The sequence below is a fragment of the Bubalus kerabau genome, chromosome 3 (genome assembly GCF_029407905.1).
Source record: "Bubalus kerabau isolate K-KA32 ecotype Philippines breed swamp buffalo chromosome 3, PCC_UOA_SB_1v2, whole genome shotgun sequence".
In the NCBI taxonomy this organism is placed as follows: Eukaryota; Metazoa; Chordata; class Mammalia; order Artiodactyla; family Bovidae; genus Bubalus; species Bubalus kerabau.
In genome coordinates this window covers 44,937,582-44,955,702 of record NC_073626.1, presented here as the reverse complement: position 1 = coordinate 44,955,702, position 18,121 = coordinate 44,937,582, and the positions used below count along the sequence as shown (strand labels likewise).

At 43.7% G+C, this 18,121-nt stretch overlaps 1 protein-coding gene across 2 annotated transcripts; it reads right to left on the bottom strand.

The window, feature by feature from the left end:
• Positions 1-1,464: 1,464 nt before the first annotated feature.
• LOC129646071 (rano class II histocompatibility antigen, A beta chain-like) lies at positions 1,465-10,431 on the bottom strand. 2 transcript variants are annotated; one of them, XM_055571753.1, is made up of 6 exons: positions 9,851-10,094; positions 5,747-6,016; positions 3,319-3,600; positions 2,650-2,760; positions 2,371-2,398; positions 1,465-1,814 (listed from the first exon to the last, which is right to left on the bottom strand). In XM_055571753.1, the coding sequence occupies exons 1-5, from the start codon at positions 9,951-9,953 to the stop codon at positions 2,385-2,387; spliced, it is 780 nt and encodes a 259-aa protein (XP_055427728.1). In that variant the 5' UTR covers positions 9,954-10,094; the 3' UTR covers positions 1,465-1,814; positions 2,371-2,384. The 2 variants fall into 2 exon arrangements, with proteins under 2 accessions (XP_055427728.1, XP_055427729.1); XM_055571754.1 differs by lacking the exon at positions 2,650-2,760 and having other exon boundaries at positions 9,851-10,431.
• Between the last annotated feature and the right edge of the window lie 7,690 nt (positions 10,432-18,121).

Below are 18,121 nucleotides of genomic sequence, written 5' to 3'. Positions count from 1 at the left end.
TTGCATAATGGATGGTGGTGGTGAAAGTGTTGCTTATCCATCCAGTCTTACTCTTTTCCACCCTTGTTTTGGGAAAGGAAAAAAGTCTCCATCTATGACAGAGATTTGAGTTCAAGCCCAAAGCCTGGCCAATCTGGTATGAGTCCCTCATACCTAGACTTCATCTAGATTATTAAATTGAACTCAACATAATGGTCTTTTGTCGTTGGGTGATGGGCTGAAAATTTGAGATGGCTGTATTACCAGCCATGCGGAAAATGCTTGATTCCCATAGGAGAAAATAAGAGACGAACAGGGAAGTGCAGAACTCAAGAGACATACACAGAGCATGAGCCAGGGAAAGCAAGAAACCCGTATCCCAAAAGAGAAGTGGAGGCAGAGAGAAGCAGAGAGACAAACAATATCAAGAGAGAATATACACAAAAAGATAACGGGCAGAGAGAATGACAGAAAGAGAAAGACTGGTAGTCAGGCATGTGAGCCAGCAGAGTGAGGCGTGAAGAGGTGGATGGGAGAGATTCTGAGAGGTGGGCACAGCAAGTGAAGAAACGCATGTGCAAGGCAAAGAGAGAGCAAAATACAGAGAAAGAGAAACACTCAGAAGCTGAAACATGGATAGAAGAAGAAAAGCACTCACAGAGACAGAAAGACAGGAAAACCCATGAATAGATTAACAGGGAGAGAAAGGATCCTTCAGACAGACGGCAAGAGAGAAATGGAGAGAGACAGAAAGAGGAAAACAGAGATACAGATGGAGAGAGCTACAGAGAGGTACACTGCGAGGAGAGACTGAGGCAGAAGGCAGGGAGAGGGCCCAGAGACGGGCTAAGAGAGGGGGGGGATGGTCTCACTGACGTCCTGGGATCCAGGCATTTTTCTGAAGTCAAATCCTAACACGAGCTTTCCAAATACATGAAACTCCCAAATGAATGTTTAACGTTAGGCTGATTTTAGGAGAGTTTTCATCATATGCACTGGAAAAAAATACTTGCTAATAAAAGCTTCCACTGTTAATTATACATTCCTGTAGTTTGGATTCAATGAGCAATAATTTTATTGATATTTTGCCCCAGGGAGACAGTGCACTTGACAGATTTTTGTGCTGTCAGTTTGATTCATCACATTGGGCATTGGGTCCATGAAGGGACCAAACCATTTCACTTGCACAAATATATAAAAACTCGTCAGACTGTAGACTGTAGTAGAAGCCAGAAAAGTCTGCTGCACACAATCCCAGCTTCCGGGACCCACAGACGATGGAAAATTGAATTTACTTCACACCTCACTTCATGTTGTTACGTGATACCTGAATTAGACCAAGGATGGGGACCCATGACTTTCTAGTCTCCTTGCCTGGATCTGACCTTCTTGGGGACATAACTGAACTTGAGAATCTGACCTTTTCTTTGTCAATGTTTCCCCAGGACCACCAACATCACACTCAATAAGAATTGGGAACACAAGGGATTCACAAATCTATTTAATTTTGAAAACTATTTGATGGAAAGATAAAAGAGTCTGACACTGAATTCACGGGCAGTCTTCAGAAGAGAACAAGATCAGCAATGCCTGTTGAGGGTATTTATGGTTCAAACAGATCAGCAGGCAGCTCAGAGAGCCAAAGAGGAGAGCCGAGTCATGGGCAGAAATCCAGGAAAAATCTAAACAAAAAGAGCATGTGACAGCTGCTTCTGGGTCACCGAGAGTCAGGTCCTGATGGATGATGCGGGCAGAGCTGGCTTGTTCACAGGTCCGGAGAAGAATCGCAGGACAAGATCAGAGAAGAGTCATGACAGACCCCAGGAAGAAGAACCCTGGAGGAGAGACGCAGGACTCATAAGTCATACCCACCCCTGAAGCAGACTCAGCCCTAGCCCCTCTGGGTCCCTTGGGGACACTGAGATTAATCTCGTCTAACACCTGCTCTTCACTATGTCTCCTGGAACTAAGGAAGGACCATACTCTACCAAAGTGAACACACATCTTCAGCTTGAAGGGTCACGTGGCCAGCTTCTGAGCACAGGTCATGGACTAATCAGATGGGTGAAAACTGTGGGTCCTACCCTTTCTCCTACCGGCAAGCTCAGGAGTACTTCCTGTTATGGTGGAGTCTGGGGCATCATTCAGACACTCCTGAATGGATGATAGGAAAGGCTGGGTCCTCTTCTGGAGAAACCACCTCTAAGGTCTCCTGCAGAGACTGCACAGAAGGTTCCAGGCTTTTTCCTGACCGCAACTCACATGAGTGAATGTGGTGTGGACCAAGAAAGGAATAACAGAGGCAGGTGAGAGAGTCCAGACCAACCTGCTCCACAGCTTTCTCTATCTTGTGTGTGTCATTGTTCTGGGCCAGAAGGGGAGGGGTCTTACCTGTGGATGAGGCCTCAGGATCGGCTAGCTGGAAGGAAGGAAAATAAAAACTCATTCACCCAGCTGGTGAGAAAATAACATCTCTCTTTATCTCAGCCTCCGAAAGGAAATGAGGGGGGCAGGTCCAGAACGTTCTTTGCTCCCACCCACATACAATAAGGATTCAACTGCCACAAAAGAAGATCACCCCAACGTCACTGAGACAGTCACCAGAGAAGGATCAACAGAGGCTTTTCAGCCCAGCACCTGTCTTCCCCTTTTTCTCCCAAGGTGCCTTACCTCTCTTATCCCAAAAGTGGACAAAAAGGCCCACACCAAGGAAGATCAGCCCCAGCACAAAACCTCCAATTCCGCTCTGCATCTTGCTCTGGGCAGATTCAGACTGTGCCCCTGGAAGTAAAAGCCCTCACGTCAGTGTACCCACGGCCCACAGCATCCTCATCCAGAAGCCTGGAGTCTGGTTGTGTGTATAAGAGACAGAGGGGCTCAGAAACCAGATAGAAGAGGGGAGGGCAGGCAAAGATCCCGGGGGGCTCTGATGGATGGTGGGGGGAGGATGGTAGCCCCAAGGAGGCATGTCCATTTGTTTGTCTGTCCTCCACGGGTCACCTTCAGATACCAGCCTCTACGTCAAAGCCCAGAACTTGAACACTTCAAAAGGCACATTACTCAGGCTGAACTGCAGCCTGGAGGAGAGGGGAGAGGGGTCCAGTCATGTGAAGGGACCACCATCACATCTTGGGGGGGAAATGAGATAAGGACTCAACAGATGCTTTTCAACTTGAGATACTGGGATCTAGTCCTCGGTCACTTCCAGCCCAGAAATTGTATCAGGGAGTTACATAGGACACGAGGGATGAAGACAGACTCCACCCCCATCAGACCCAGCGCTCTCCCTGAACTTTTTCTTTCCTGTCGAGTCTGTAGGGTCAATGAAGCGGCCCTTACGCCATTCTACTGTGATGGGGCTCTGGCGGCTGGGGTGGTCCACGTGGCAAACATAGACGTCTCCAAGCTGTGGTATTGTCTCTAGCATCACGTGAATCTGGTAGGTCCAGTCCCCATTCTGAGTAAGAGGTGTGAACCCAACTCCAGCTGTCTGCTCCTGTTGATTCTGGAACCATTTGACTTTAACTTGGCGAGGATAGAAATTTGTCACTGAACAGACCAGCAGATTATGGTGGTTCAGGGCCTCTGTACTGGCTGGAGAGACAGTCACTGTAGGCTCCACTAGGAGGAAAAGAGACAAAATTAGAGAATGAGGCAACAAAGAAATTCTTACTAGGGGCTGCAGTCTGTCCTTAGAAACTACAGTAGACCAGATAAAGGTATTACCACCACCTCTGCTGCTGCTGCTGCTAAGTCACTTCAGTCGTGTCTGACTCTGTGCGACCCCATAGACAGCAGCCCACCAGGCTCCCCCATCCCTGGGATTCTCCAGGCAAGAACACTGGACTGGGTTGCCATTTCCTTCTCCAATGCATGAAAGTGAAAAGTGAAAGTGAAGTCACTGAGTTGTGTCTGACTCTTCGCGACCCCGTGGACTGCAGCCTACCAGGCTCCTGCATCCATGGGATTTTCCAGGCAAGAGTCCTGGAGTGGGGTGCCATTGCCTTATCCGACCACCACCTCTAACCAGAGGCAATTACTATTCTAATTTCCAACACCATAGATTAATCTTACATGTTTGTAATTTTCATGTAAATGGAACGTTACTATATGTGCTATTTTGTTTCTGGCTTCTGTATCTCAACATAATTTCTATGAGATCCATCCACGTAATGGTTTCCCGCTCCTTTCATTGCTGCATAGTATTCTATTGTATGGTTATAACTCAATTCATTTGTCTATTCGCTTGTTTCTTTTTTTTAACATTTTATTTATGTATTTGGCTGCATCGAGTCTTAGCTGTGGCAGGGGAGTCTTCATTACAGCATGGATATTTTGTTTGGCACATGGGTTTTGTTGCTACATGGCATGTGGAATCTTAGTTCTCTGGCCAAGAACCCCACTACCCCTGCACTGGAAGGCGTGGGTAACCCCACTATCCCTGGACCACTAGGAAAATCCCTCTTTATTTCTTTTTATTGCTGAGTAGTAGTCTATTATATAGTTATGCCTCAATTTGTTTCTTGACAAAAAGTTGGGTTGTTTTCAGGCTTTGTTATAAATAATTCTCTCTTAACATGCTTGCATACACACACACAAAAATAACAAATATTTGTCACCTATTAGAATTCCAGCTCTGAGTTTATTTAGCTTATATGCTAGCCTACTTTGTAAGAGAAGAATACCTTTGTTTAGCAATCACTGGTTTCTTGAACAAGATCATTTATGTGAAAAGTCTTTGTAACACAGACTGGATAATTTTTTGCTGAAGTAGGGTTGATTTTACTGAAGTACCGTTGATTTTTTATTGAAGTATAGTTGATTTTTTTGGAGAAGGAAATGGCAACGCACTCCAGTATTTTTCCTGGAGATTTCCATGGACAGAGGAGCCTGGAGGGCTACAGTTCATAGGGTCACAAGAGCCAGACACGATTTGGCAACTAAACCACCACATAGTTGATTTACAATGTGTTCATTTCTGCTGTGCAGCCAAATGACTCAATTATATATGTGTACACATATAGACTCTCTTCATATTCTTTTCCATTGTGGTTCATCACAAGATACTGAACATCATTCCCTGTGCTCTACAGCAGGACTTTGTTGTTCATCCATCCGATATATGATAGCTTGCATCTGCTACTAGACGGGATAATGTTTAAACTGTATATACATACCATACATGTGCATGGGTACATGTATGCCAAGTGTGCTGTGCTCACAGCTGGAGGACCAAGGCCAGCTCCACCCAGCTGCCCCAGCAGAGCTGACAGAAGAACTGCTCTTGAGGTTGGGACTAAAAGGATGAGAGATTTCAATAGAGAAAGAAAGGGAAGGTGGAGAAAAGGAGAGCATTTCAAGGAGGAAGAATTACTTCTGCGAGGGTAAGGATGAAGGAAGTACACAAGAGTCAGATGCTGTAGAAAGGTGTGGAGCCTAGGAGATGACAGGGACTCAGAAGCCCCAGCAGATACAGCCAGGGCTTGGGACATTCGAAGGATTGCAGTTGCCAGTCACTGTTCCCAATGTGTCTCACGTATCCTGCCTCGGCAGGTGGGTTCTTTACCACTAGTGCCACCAAGGGAGCCCCCAGTGATTTTCACACCCTCCCAACTCTGCCCTGCCGGATCTTCCAACATTTTTCCTCCTTAGAGATTGACACCCCTCCTGGTCCCCCCAAGATGCTGGAAAACCACAAAAGACCACTTTCCTGCGTCCTTCCCCATGAGGCTCTGTGTGAAGGCAACTCGGCCCGTCCTAAGCCCACCTCTCTGCTGGACAGTGAAGCCGGCCGTCTCCTTGTAGTTGTGTCTACACAGCGTCTCCACGTAGGCCCGAAACTCCGCCAGGAGGTCCTTCTGGGTGTTCCAGATCTCCGCACACACCCGGCCCAGCTCTGTAACAGCCACAAACTCGCCCAGGTCACTGTCAAAGTGCAGGATCTCTTCTTTGTTGTAGATCTGTCTGGCCACAAGCCTCACGTGCTCTGTCCCGTTGGTGAAGTAGCACATGCCTTTAAACTGGTACACGAAATTCTCTGCGGGAGAGCCCATGGAGTGAGATTTAGTTCAGCCTTGCATCCCAACCAGCCACTTGTCTTAGGGAAGCATGGACGACAGAAGGAAAACACCAAAGGATTAAATAAAATCTGCTCTCAACCCTCAGAGTCGTATCCCTGGGAAAAATTTAGATGAAGCTAGACCATTCTTCACACCCTGTACAAACTAAATCTGGATGAATTAAAGTTCTGAGTATGAAATGCAATCCTACCAATACATTAGAGATGAAATCTGAGAACATCTTCGTGACTCTGGAAGTATAAAGGATTTCTTTAAGCAAATCATGAAAATCACAAGCCATAAAGGAGAAATGATTAATCAACTTCATTAGAATAACAGCTTCTGCTCATCAAAAGATATCTTAAGAGAATAAAAAAGACAAGCCAAGAAGTGCCAACAAATATTGGCAAAGCATATGATGACCATGTGCTTGGTTTGGAGTATAGTATGTTTTTTATTTCTTAAAAACAAATAAGACAGATACTATAATAGAAAAAGAAAGGAGAAATGTCAAAATAGGTACTACAATAAAGACTAAACACAAGTAGAGAATAAACAGAGGCAGAGTTGCCCATGCTCATTAAAATCAAAGAAATTCAAGTTAAAAACACAGTGAAATACAGACACGGCCTTTGGGAAGGGAGGAATGGAGTGGGAGTTTGGGATGAGCAGATGCAAACTGTTATGTAAGAACAGACAGACAACATGTTCCTACTGTCCATCACAGGGAACTGTATTCAGTATTCTGTGATAAACCATAGTGGAACAGAATACTTTTTTAAAAGAATGTATATATATATATGTATACCTAAATCATTTTTCTGTACAGCAGAAATTAACACAACATTGTAAATCAACAATACTTCAAAAGAAAAATACAGTGAAATACAACTATATCTGCTGCTACTGCTGCTGCTAAGTCGCTTCAGTTGTATCTGACTCTGTGTGACCCCATAGACAGCAGCCCACCAGGTTCCCCCGTCCCTGGGATTCTCCAGGCAAGAACACTGGAGTGGGTTGCCATTTCCTTCTCCAATGCATGAAAGTGAAAAGCGAAAGTGAAGTCGCTCAGTCGTGTCTGACTCCTTGCGACCCCATGGACTGCAGCCCATCAGGCTCCTCCGTCCATGGGATTTTCCAGGCAAGAGTACTGGAGTGGGGTGCCATCGCCTTCTCCGAACTCTATATCTACCAGATACGAAAGCATAACATCTAAAATATCAAAAGTGCCAAGAACTGGGTTCTTTTTATAAGAAGCAATCAATTTGAATAACTCTTGGATATTCTGTTGTAAAGATACCTATTCCATTTTGAACCTCCACTTCCATTCTAAATATATAGCCGAAGAAAAAGCAGGCTCGTAGGCTTCAGGATACACAGGGGGAAAAGTAGAAGCGATCCAAAAGTGGACATCGAAATGGCTAAGTACATGAAGGCTTCGACCAGGTGGTTGGCAGTGGAGGGTGTGACAAGTGTCTGGACAGGGGCACATTTTGGAGGTAGAGCTAGCAGATTGCACTTGGGATCCTACAGTGAAGAAAGACTCAAGAATGTCTCCCAGCCTCAGGGCCTGAACGTCTGGGTGGGATGGTGGTGGTATTTACAAAGAGGAGAAAATCTGGGAGAGAAAGAAGTTTAGTGAAGAAAGTCCACAGTCCATTTGTCCTTGTTAAGCTTGCGTGTCCTGTGAGACAGCAAGCAGAGATAAGCTTGGCAATTAACATATATATTTGCCATTGCACGGAGAAAAATCTGGATGGTTATCACCTAACTGATAAAGGGATTCTCTCCAGGAAGTGGAATTGGGGGTGAGGGAAGGGGAGACGAAGAGGAAAGAAGTTACTTCTACTTTTGACTTTATATTAATAAGGTTTGAAATTGTTACAATGAATATGTGCTACCTTTGAAATTCAAATAAAAGAAAAAAAAGAATGGGTAAGTACATTGTAGCACACTCATAACATGGAATCTCCTGCACAACAATGAAAACGGGTTGATGATTGTTACATGAAAGATCTATGACAGATCTCAAACATTATCCTGAGAAGTGAGACAATCCATTCATGGAACAGATGCAACTAGAGCTTATCATACTAAGTGAAGTGAGTCCGAAAGAGAAAGACAAATATCATATGATATCACTTAAACGTGGAATCTAAAATACGGCACAAACAAACCTGTCTCCAAAACAGAAACAGAGCCACGGACATGGAGAACAGGTGTGTGGTTTCTAGCAGCTTGCGGGGAAGGAGAGGATGGACTGGGAGTTTGGGGGTGGAAACTACTACATTCAGAATGGATAAACAACAGGGTCCTACTGTAGAGCACACGGAACTCTATTCAACATCCCGTGATACACTGTAATGGAAAAGAACAAAAAAAGAATGTGTGTAAATGTGATTCAGCAAATGAGCCACTTTGCTGTACAGCAGAAATTGGCACAACACTTAAACCAACTATTCTTCAACAAAAAATAGTTTGGTAGCAATAAAAAATTGTAGTAACATTTAAAAAAGGAAATAACTAATCTATACTGTTTAAGGATATGTTCATATATGTCCAAACAGTGAAGAAAAGCAGTAATATTAAGATTATAAGAGTCATAATAGAGCTGACTTCTGGAAATTAGAAGTGGGTGTGATTGGGAAGACAGACATGGGGGTCTTTTGGGGTGCTGGGCATAGTCATTTCAGACCTGGTTGTTGGTTTTTTGGATATTTCTGTATCACTTTTATTAAACTTTCCATATATGTTTTGCATAATGTCTGCATTATACAAATAATGGTGTATTCCAAAATAAGCAATGTTTAAAAATAAACAGCGGCTAATAACACTTCCCCTAGAGTCATCTGTGTGTGCGTGTTTGTGTTTTAGAAAGATGTGTGTAATGTATTACTACGGGGTTTGGAAATTTGTGCGTGCGCTGCTGCTGCTGCTGCTGCTGCTAAATCGTGTCAGTCGTGTCCGACTCTGTGCGACCCCATAGACGGCAGCCCACCAGGCTCCCCCGTCCCTGGGATTCTCCAGGCAAGAACACTGGAGTGGGTTGCCATCTCCTTCTCCAATGCATGAAAGTGAAAAGTGAAAGTGAAGTCGCTCAGTCATGTCCGACTCTTAGCGACCCCATGGACTGCAGCCTACCAGGCTCCTCCGTCCACGGGATTTTCCAGGCAAGAGTACTGGAGTGCGCAGTAAATATTAATTCTCTTCTTTTCTCACTAGTCTCACAGCCCTATTCCACAACAATATGGATTCAGGGTTGTACATAAATTCAGAATTAGTGACAATCGTTGCCTGGACCCTTCCCATTTCTCCTCTCAGACCCGACAAAGGGCCTAAGGACCTGCAGCTCACACTCAAGGAGCTCACCCTCTTCAGAGAGTGAAGCTGCAGAGACTAAAGCTGTCTCGAATTTCTCCAACCTTCAGTCAGAGTGGACATAAACACCCCTCGCCCCAAAGAGTGCCTAGGACAGTAAATCCTTGCCGCTGACTCTCTGAGCAGTCTTAACGCTTCTCGTTTTGCCTGGCCTCTGGTGTAGAAATGGACTTCCTCTTTATCTGCCGGAACTCTGCGATCCCAAAGTCTTTTCCCTGAGAGACACTAGCCTTCTCTCCAAATGCAGAGGTTGAAAAAAGGAATCTAGAAACATTCTTTTTTCTGAAAAGGAGAACCCTGGACCTTGATAGAAGCCCTTCTAAATTCTCCCTGCGATTTGGCCAGAGTGCTCTGCATCCAGCCCTAAACCAAAGAGACGTCGGAGGTTAATTCCCAGATTGGAGCGCTCTGAAAAGCAGCCGTCCAGCACTTACTCGGAGCGTCTCCGCAGTGAGCCTCGGGGATCCTCAGCACCAGGAACACAGCCATCACCATTCCAGCCACAGTCCCGGGGCTCCTGGGGATGGCCACCCTCATCCTTGCAGCCTTGAAACAGAAATGGCGTAAGGGAAGCTCTGGCAGTCACCGCAGCTGCCGCCAATGGACCCGACGCTTCACTTCGCAGAGCAGGAAAATGAGGAAACCTGTGAACTTTGGGATTGGACAGTACCTAGGCGAGAGGCCAATCAATCTGGTGACTTGGGATCTCATTTGTCTCTGGGTAAACACCTTCAAAGAAAGTTCTCCATTCAAAAAGTATTCATGGACCGTTGATAGGTACCCATCACTAGGTCATCACCAAAACCCACTGAACTGGGTCGCTGAAAACGTGTTTGGAGACTTTAGGAACCAGAAAAGGAAAGTGAATTGGCATATTTCTTCTTGGAACATTTTTTCAACTTTTCTGGTTCTCATATTCAGGGTTTGACTGTACGGAGGTGGAAAAGAAATGATATTCCTTGGGAAAGAAGAAAATTGTCTAAAAGCTGTTCACTACCTTCCTTGACTTATGAGACACCATGAGATATGATGTAAAACAACAGATTTTGAGGAAAATGTACTTGTATCAAAAGGATGAACTCTGTAACCATATAGCTCAGGGAAATTCTACTCAATGCTCTGTGGTGATCTAAATGGAAAGGAACCCCGAAAAAGGGGATAAATGAGTATGTATGGCTGATTCATTTTGCTGTACAGTAGAAACTAACACAGCATCATAAAGCAACCATACTCCAATAAAAATTACTTTTTAAAAATAATAGAATAAAACATAGAAAAAAGATTTTAAATTTTTCAAAATTAAAAAGGAGACAAACTATCTAATGAGGACTTGCAAGTGAATTATAACATAATTTCATACAAGTATTATGCTACCACTGAAAATTATAATGTAGAGTTATTTGACATGCTGTAGAGTAAAAGAAATCATTTTACAAAAAATAGACTCTGTTACCTTCAACAAATTTTATAATCTCTAGTAGAGATCTTTTTTTTGAAGTAGTATTGGTTGATAACATTATGTAAGTTCTCGCCTAAACCCCATCCACAGACCCACCACCAATCACCCCACAACCCACTGAGGAAGCACAGACATTCGTACGCTGCCTGTCCTTGGGGGCCATACACGTGCCCCTCTGCCCTGGAAGCTGATACTCGTTTACTGCACCACCAGGAAAGTCCCCAGCCTTTGTTCGTACACTTTTTGATGATGGCCACACCGATCAGTGTGAGGTGATACTTCATTGTGGTTTTGATTTGCAATTCTCTGATGATTAATGACGCTGAGCATCTTTTCATGTGCTTTTTGGCCATCCGTATGTCTTCTTTGGAGCAAGAAAATATTTTGATTCTGGGTAAAGTCCTTGTAATGATCCTGTTGGGCAACGAGTATAGACAGAGGGGCTTTCCTGATGATTCAGATGATAAAGAATCTGCCTACAATGTGGGAGACCCAGGTCGGGAAGATCCACCGGAGAAGGGATTGGCTACCCACTCCAGTGCTCTTGTCTGGAGAGTTCCACGGATGGAGGAGCCTGGCGGGCTACAGTCCATGGGGTTGCAAAGAGTCGGACACGACTGAGAGACTAACTCTTACACTTTCATAGACAGATGTGGACCTGGAAATAAAGACTGAGAAGGAAAAGCAGTGGATATGGACTGGAGGAGTGGAGAACAGTCAAGAGAGACTCCTCTGGTGAGCACATCTGTGAAAGGCCAGTTCTCTCGGTTTCAGAAGTTTGTTAAGGAAAGCACTAACTTCTTTGGCCAGCATCTCAGAATCTTTGCTCTATGGATAGACTTCAGCGTCACCATCAGAATCTTCTCCTATCAGAGAACCCAATGTCTTATTTTGTATCTAATCTGGAAACCAAGAATTATGACGAAATTTTTCTGTGATTTTATGTATGTCAACCTCAGCAGTCTTAGGTATTCGCCAATGCACTGTCTCCTTTCCTGGTGGCTTAGTCATTAAGTCATGATCTCCTTTGTTAGCAACTATTAATTAATCAATTTCTTTGCAATATTTTTGAAGTTTGCACATTTTTCACCCATACCATCTTTGGGCAACCAGTTGCGTTAATTTTGCCAATGACATCTAAAGAACTCTTCTGTCATACCTTTCCTCTTTCAAATTACAAAGTGAAAGTAAAAGGGGGTATTCTCTTTTTCACTTTGCAGAAACTAATGAAGAAACTGAATTAGTAGATGTTTCCAAATTTGTAAAAATTGATATACACCCTAGGGGCCAGTTGTTATGAACAGCAATGGACAGGCTATGTACTAGAGAACGGCCTGTGTTACTTTTACTAGAATAGATATGGCTTCCATTTTTTATATGACTATCAAAAAGAGAAATGTGTTTCTTTTTCTAATCTCATCTGTGGGCCTGAATTTTTTGACTTCCTGCTCTCACTGAATCAACATTTATTGAGTAGCTCTGTTCTAGGCACCGGGAATCCATCAGTGGTGGGGAAGAAGAAAGAATTCCTTGTCTCCTGAAGCTCAGTTCTAGCAGGACTGCCTCCATTATACTCTGAAAAATGCGTGGATTGAACTAGATCATCTCTACTGTCCCTTCTAGGCCTTAGACACTGTGATGAGGTGACATCTCGTGGTGACTGGGGAGCTGGTCAGTGCCCTGAGGTTACAGAACAGTCAGTTTTCCAAATGGACTTGCTTCTTGTTGACTCGAGTTATAATAAACCAGATTTGAGTTTGTATCTACAAGATCCGTTTGTAGAATATTAAATTCAATGTGTCCTTCACCCATATCTGTACCGATACAGCTGCAGACTTCCTCTGTATGGTCGGTGACAGCAAGAATTAGCAACAGTGGCCTAAGGACGGAGGGAAGGATACAGGCCGTGAGGGCACAGAAACACAGGGCTTCTCTGGCTGGACTGGAAAGCACCTCATCACCTCTTTTCCTTTCCATGAATTTCCATGTCCCCCATTGCTCCATTCAGAGCCTTGCAGACAGAGGTAACATGAGAAAAAGGAGATGCGGAGGCTAGTGCGGAAATCCCCTTAGAAAATGTCAGATTTCCACGGGGATTCCCTCCATGAACTTGGAGAGTTCAGTTAGTTCAGTTCAGTCACTCAGTCGTGTCTGACTCTTTGCAACCCCATAGACTGCAGCACGCCAGGCCTCCCTGTCCATCACCAACTCCTGGAGTTCACTCAAACTCATGTTCATTGAGTCGGTGATGCCATCCAACCATCTTATCCTCTGTCGTCCCCTTCTCCTCCTGCCTTCAATCTTTCCCAGCATCAGGGTCTTTTCCAGTGAGTCAGTTCTTCGCATCAGATGGCCAACGTATTGGAGTTTCAGCTTTAGCATCAGTCCTTCCAATGAATATGTAGAACTGATTTCCTTTAGGATGGAGTGGTTGGATCTCCTTGCAGTCCAAGGGACTCTCAAGAGTCTTCTCCAACACCACAGTTCAAAAACATCAATTCTTCGGCGCTCAGCTTTCTTCACACTCCAACTCTCACATCCATACATGACCACTGGAAAAACCATAGCTTTGACTAGACAGACCTTTGTTGGCAAAGTAATGCCTCTGCTTTTTAATATGCTGTCTAGGTTGGTCATAACTGTTCTTCCAAGGAGCAAGTGTCTTTTAATTTCATGGCTGCAGTCACCATCTGCAGTGATTTTGGAGCCCAGGAAAATCAAGTCTGACACTGTTTCCACTGTTTCCCCATCTATCTGCCATGAAGTGATGGGACCAGATGCCATGATCTTCGTTTTCTAAATGTTGAGTTTTAAGCTAACTTTTTCACTCTCCTCTTTCACTTTCATCAAGAGGCTCTTTAGTTCTGCCATTTTCTACCATCTGCATATCTGAGGTTATTGATATTTCTCCCAGCAATCTTGATTCCAGCTTGTGCTTCTTCCAGCCTAGCGTTTCTCATGATGTACTCTGCATAGAAGTTAAATAAGCAGGGTGACAATATACAGCCTTGACGTACTCCTTTTCCTATCTGGAACCAGTCTGTTGTTCCATGCCCAGTTCTAACTGTTGTTTCCTGACCTGCATACAGATTTCTCAAGAGGCAGGTCAGGTAGTCTGGTATTTCCATCTCTTTACGAATTTTCCAGAGTTTGTTGTAGCCCACACAGTCAAAGGCTTTGGCATAGTCAATAAAGCAGAAATAGATGTTTTTCTGGAACTCTCTTGCTTTTTTGATGATCCAACAGATGTTGACAATTTGATCTCTGGTTCCTCTGCCTTTTCTAAATCCAGCTTTAACATCTGGAAGTTCACAGTTCACATACTGTTGAAGCCTGACTTGGAGAATTTTGAGCATTACTTTACTAGCATGTGAGATGAGTGCAAATGTGTGGTTGTTTGATTATTCTTTGGCATTGCCTTTCTTTGAGATTGGAATGAAAACTGACCTTTTCCAGTCCTGTGGCCACTGCTGAGTTTTCCAAATTTGCTGGCATATTGAGTGAAGCACTTTTACAGCATCATCTTTCAGGATTTGAAATAGCTCAACTGGAATTCCATCACCTTCACTAGCTTTGCTCGTAGTGATGCTTCCTAAGGCCCACTTGACTTCACATTCCAGGATGTCTGGCTCTAGGTCAGTGATCACACCATCGTGATTATCTGGGTTGTGAAAATCTTTTTTGTACAGTTCTTCTGTGTATTCTTGCCACCTCTTCTTAATATCTTCTGCTTCTGTTAGGTCCATATTATTTCTGTCCTTTATTCCCCATCTTTGCATGAAATGTTCCCTTGGTATCTCTAATTTTCTTGAAGAGATCTTTAATCCTTCCCATTCTGTTGTTTTCCTCTATTTCTTTGCACTGATCACTGAGGCAGGCTTTCTTATCTCTCCTTGCTATTCTTTGGAACTCTGCATTCAGATGGGTATATCTTTCCTTTTCTCCTTTGCCTTTCACTTCTCTTCTATTCACAGCTATTTGTAAGGCCTCCTTAGACAACCATTTACCTTGTTGCATTTCTTGAACTTGGAGAAAACCAACTTAAATTCCACCGCGATCGCCATCTGGCTGTAGGAGTACCACATCACATTTTCAGAGCAGCTACCCATGGTTGCCTAAGCAAAGCCGACTCGGGTCTAAGATGATTACATTGGAATAAAAGCAAAAATAAATAAATGGGACCTAATTAAAATTAAAAGCTTCTGCACAACAAAGGAAACTATAAGCAAGGTGAAAAGACAGCCTTCAGAATGGGAGAAAATAATAGCAAATGAAGCAATGGACAAAGAATTAATCTCAAAAATATACAAGCAACTCCTAAAGCTCAATTCCAGAAAAATAAACTACCCAATCAAAGAATGGCCCAAAGAACTAAACAGACATTTCTCCAAAGAAGACATACAGATGGCTAACAAACACATGAAGAGATGCTCAACATCACTCATTATCAGAAAAATGCAAATTAAAACCACAATGAGGTACCATTTCATGCCGGTCAGAATGGCTGCGATCCAAAAGTCAACAAGCAATAAATGCTGGAGAGGGTGTGGAGAAAAGGGAACCCTCTTACACTGTTGGTGGGAATGCAAACTAGTACAGCCACTATGGAGAACAGTGTGGAGATTCCTTAAAAAACTGGAAATAGAACTGCCTTATGACCCAGCAATCCCACTACTGGGCATACACACCGAGGAAACCAGAATTGAAAGAGACACGTGTACCCCAATGTTCATCACAGCACTGTTTATAATAGCCAGGACATGGAAGCAACCTAGATGTCCATCAGCAGATGAATGGATAAGAAAGCTGTGGGACATATACACAATGGAGTATTACTCAGCCATTAACAAGAATACATTTGAATCAGTTCTAATGAGGTGGATGAAACTGGAGCCGACTATACAGAGTGAAGTAAGCCAGAAAGAAAAACACCAATACAGTATACTAACGCATATATATGGAATTTAGAAAGATGGTAACGATAACCCTGTATGCAAGACAGCAAAAGAGACACAGATGTATAGAACAGTCTTTTGGACTCTGTGGGAGAGGGAGAGGGTGGGATGATTTGGGAGAATGGCATTGAAACATGTATAATATCATGTGTGAAACGAATCACCAGTCCAGGCTTGATGCAGGATACAGGATGCTTGAGGCTGGTGCACTGGGATGACCCAGAGGGATGGTACGGGGAGGGAGGTGGGAGGGGGGTTCAGGATGGGGAACACGTCTACACCCGTGGTGGATTCATGTTGATGTATGGCAAAACCAATACAATATTGTAAAGTAAATAAATAAATAAACATCTTCAAGGTTAAAAAAAAAAAAAAAGATGATTACATTTCTGAACTTTTCTCAACGGAAATTTTATTTGATGGTTAATCTAGCATTGTGACCATTTCCCTCACCTGGACGTGAAACCTAGCCTTCTTTCAGCTCATCCCTGGTTTGCTGAGGATGCTACGGTTGAGATTGTTCTGTCCCCAAAAGCTCACCCACATAAGACCTGTGACTGCCTCTCTCGCCTTATTACCTTCCCCTCCCAAGCACACTCTGGAGCCCAATCCTAAGAGGTCACCGTTAAAATCCTTGAGTTTATGAGACTACAAAAAATACTTTAACTTGGACACTAGTAAATCAAGGGAAAGAATTCAACTTTGATCTTTTCTTTCTGCAGTACCATGTGGCAAACCACTTCTCAGAGGAGGGAAGGATTTCTTTACAGAAGCAACAACGCATGTAAATGAAGAAGGGATGATAGAATTAGCTCATCCCCTATCTACATTCAGTTCAGTCAATTCAGTCTCTCCGTGGAGCCCGACTGTTTGCGACCCCATGGACTGCAGCACACCAGGCCTCCCTGTCCATCACCAACTCCAGGAGCTTACTCATTTCTACATTTCCCAGGGAATTAATTGATCCAGGCAATGGTTACTAACTTCACTGGAGAGACAAGCAGGGTGTGTGTCTCATGGTGAGGTCACAGCACCACCTATGGACGTTTCAGAGGACTGACATCTAAGTCTAATCCAACCTCTTCAAGCAGATGCCGATGTGCGAGACCTGCAGAGAACAGAGGGACATGGCAAATGGCACCGGGTGTCTCAGTCAGCAAACCCAGACTGCAAAGAACTGTGTGGGCCAAGAGCTCAGGAACGCCACTGTGCTAATCATAGGAACAGAAAGGGATGGAGGAGAAACCTGTAAATGTGAATAAACATAAATGACAACTAAATAAAAAGGAACACATTCGACTCAGTTCTAATAAGACGGGTGAACCTCGAGCTTATTATACAAAGTGAAGTAAGTCAGGAACAGAAAGACAAATATCATATATCAAAGTATATATATATATGGAATCTAGAGCCATCCGTCCTCATGGCACTAATGAACCGTGTTTGCAGGGCAGCAACGCAGACGCAGACAGAGGACAGACACAGAGCGGGGAGGAGAGGGCGGGATGAGCTGAGGCAGCAGCGCTGGAGCATGCGCACTGCCGCGTGTGAAATTAGAGAACCGGGGGACTTGCTGTATGACCCGGGACCTCGAATCAGGGCTCTGTGACCACCCAGAGAGCTGGGATGGGGTGGGGGTGGGACGGAGGTTCACGCGGGAGGGGACATACCTATATTCGTGGCTGATTCATGCTGATGTATGGCAGAAACCAACACGATATTATAAAGCAATTATCTGGTTAAAAATAAAGAAATTTAAATTTTTAAAGAGACACCTAAGCTAGGGTGCCCAAAAATATATACTTGAGTAAATAGACCACCAAGAAATTTTTTAAAGTAGTTGTTATAACGGTCCAGATATGATTACTTTTTTTTAATTTAATTTACTCTTTTAAAATATTTATTTATTCCTTTGTCTGCAATGGGTCTTAGCTGTGGTTCATAGGATCTTGTTCAGTTGTGGTGTGCAAACTTAGTTGCAGTATGTGGGATCTAGTTCCCCGACAAGGGCTTGAATCCAGGCCCCCACTGTGGGAGCAGAGTCTTAGCCACTGGACCACCAGGGATTACTTTTGCAAATTTTATTGAGTTATAGTTGATGTACAATATTGTGTTAATTTCTGCTGCACAGCCAAGTCATTCATTTGTGTATATATGTGTATATATATGTATACACACACATTCTTTTTCATATTCTTTTCCATTATTGTTTATCCTAGGATACTGAATAGAGTTCCCTGTCCTAAAGAGTAAGACCTTTTTATTCCTCTGTCCTGTGTATAATAGTTGGC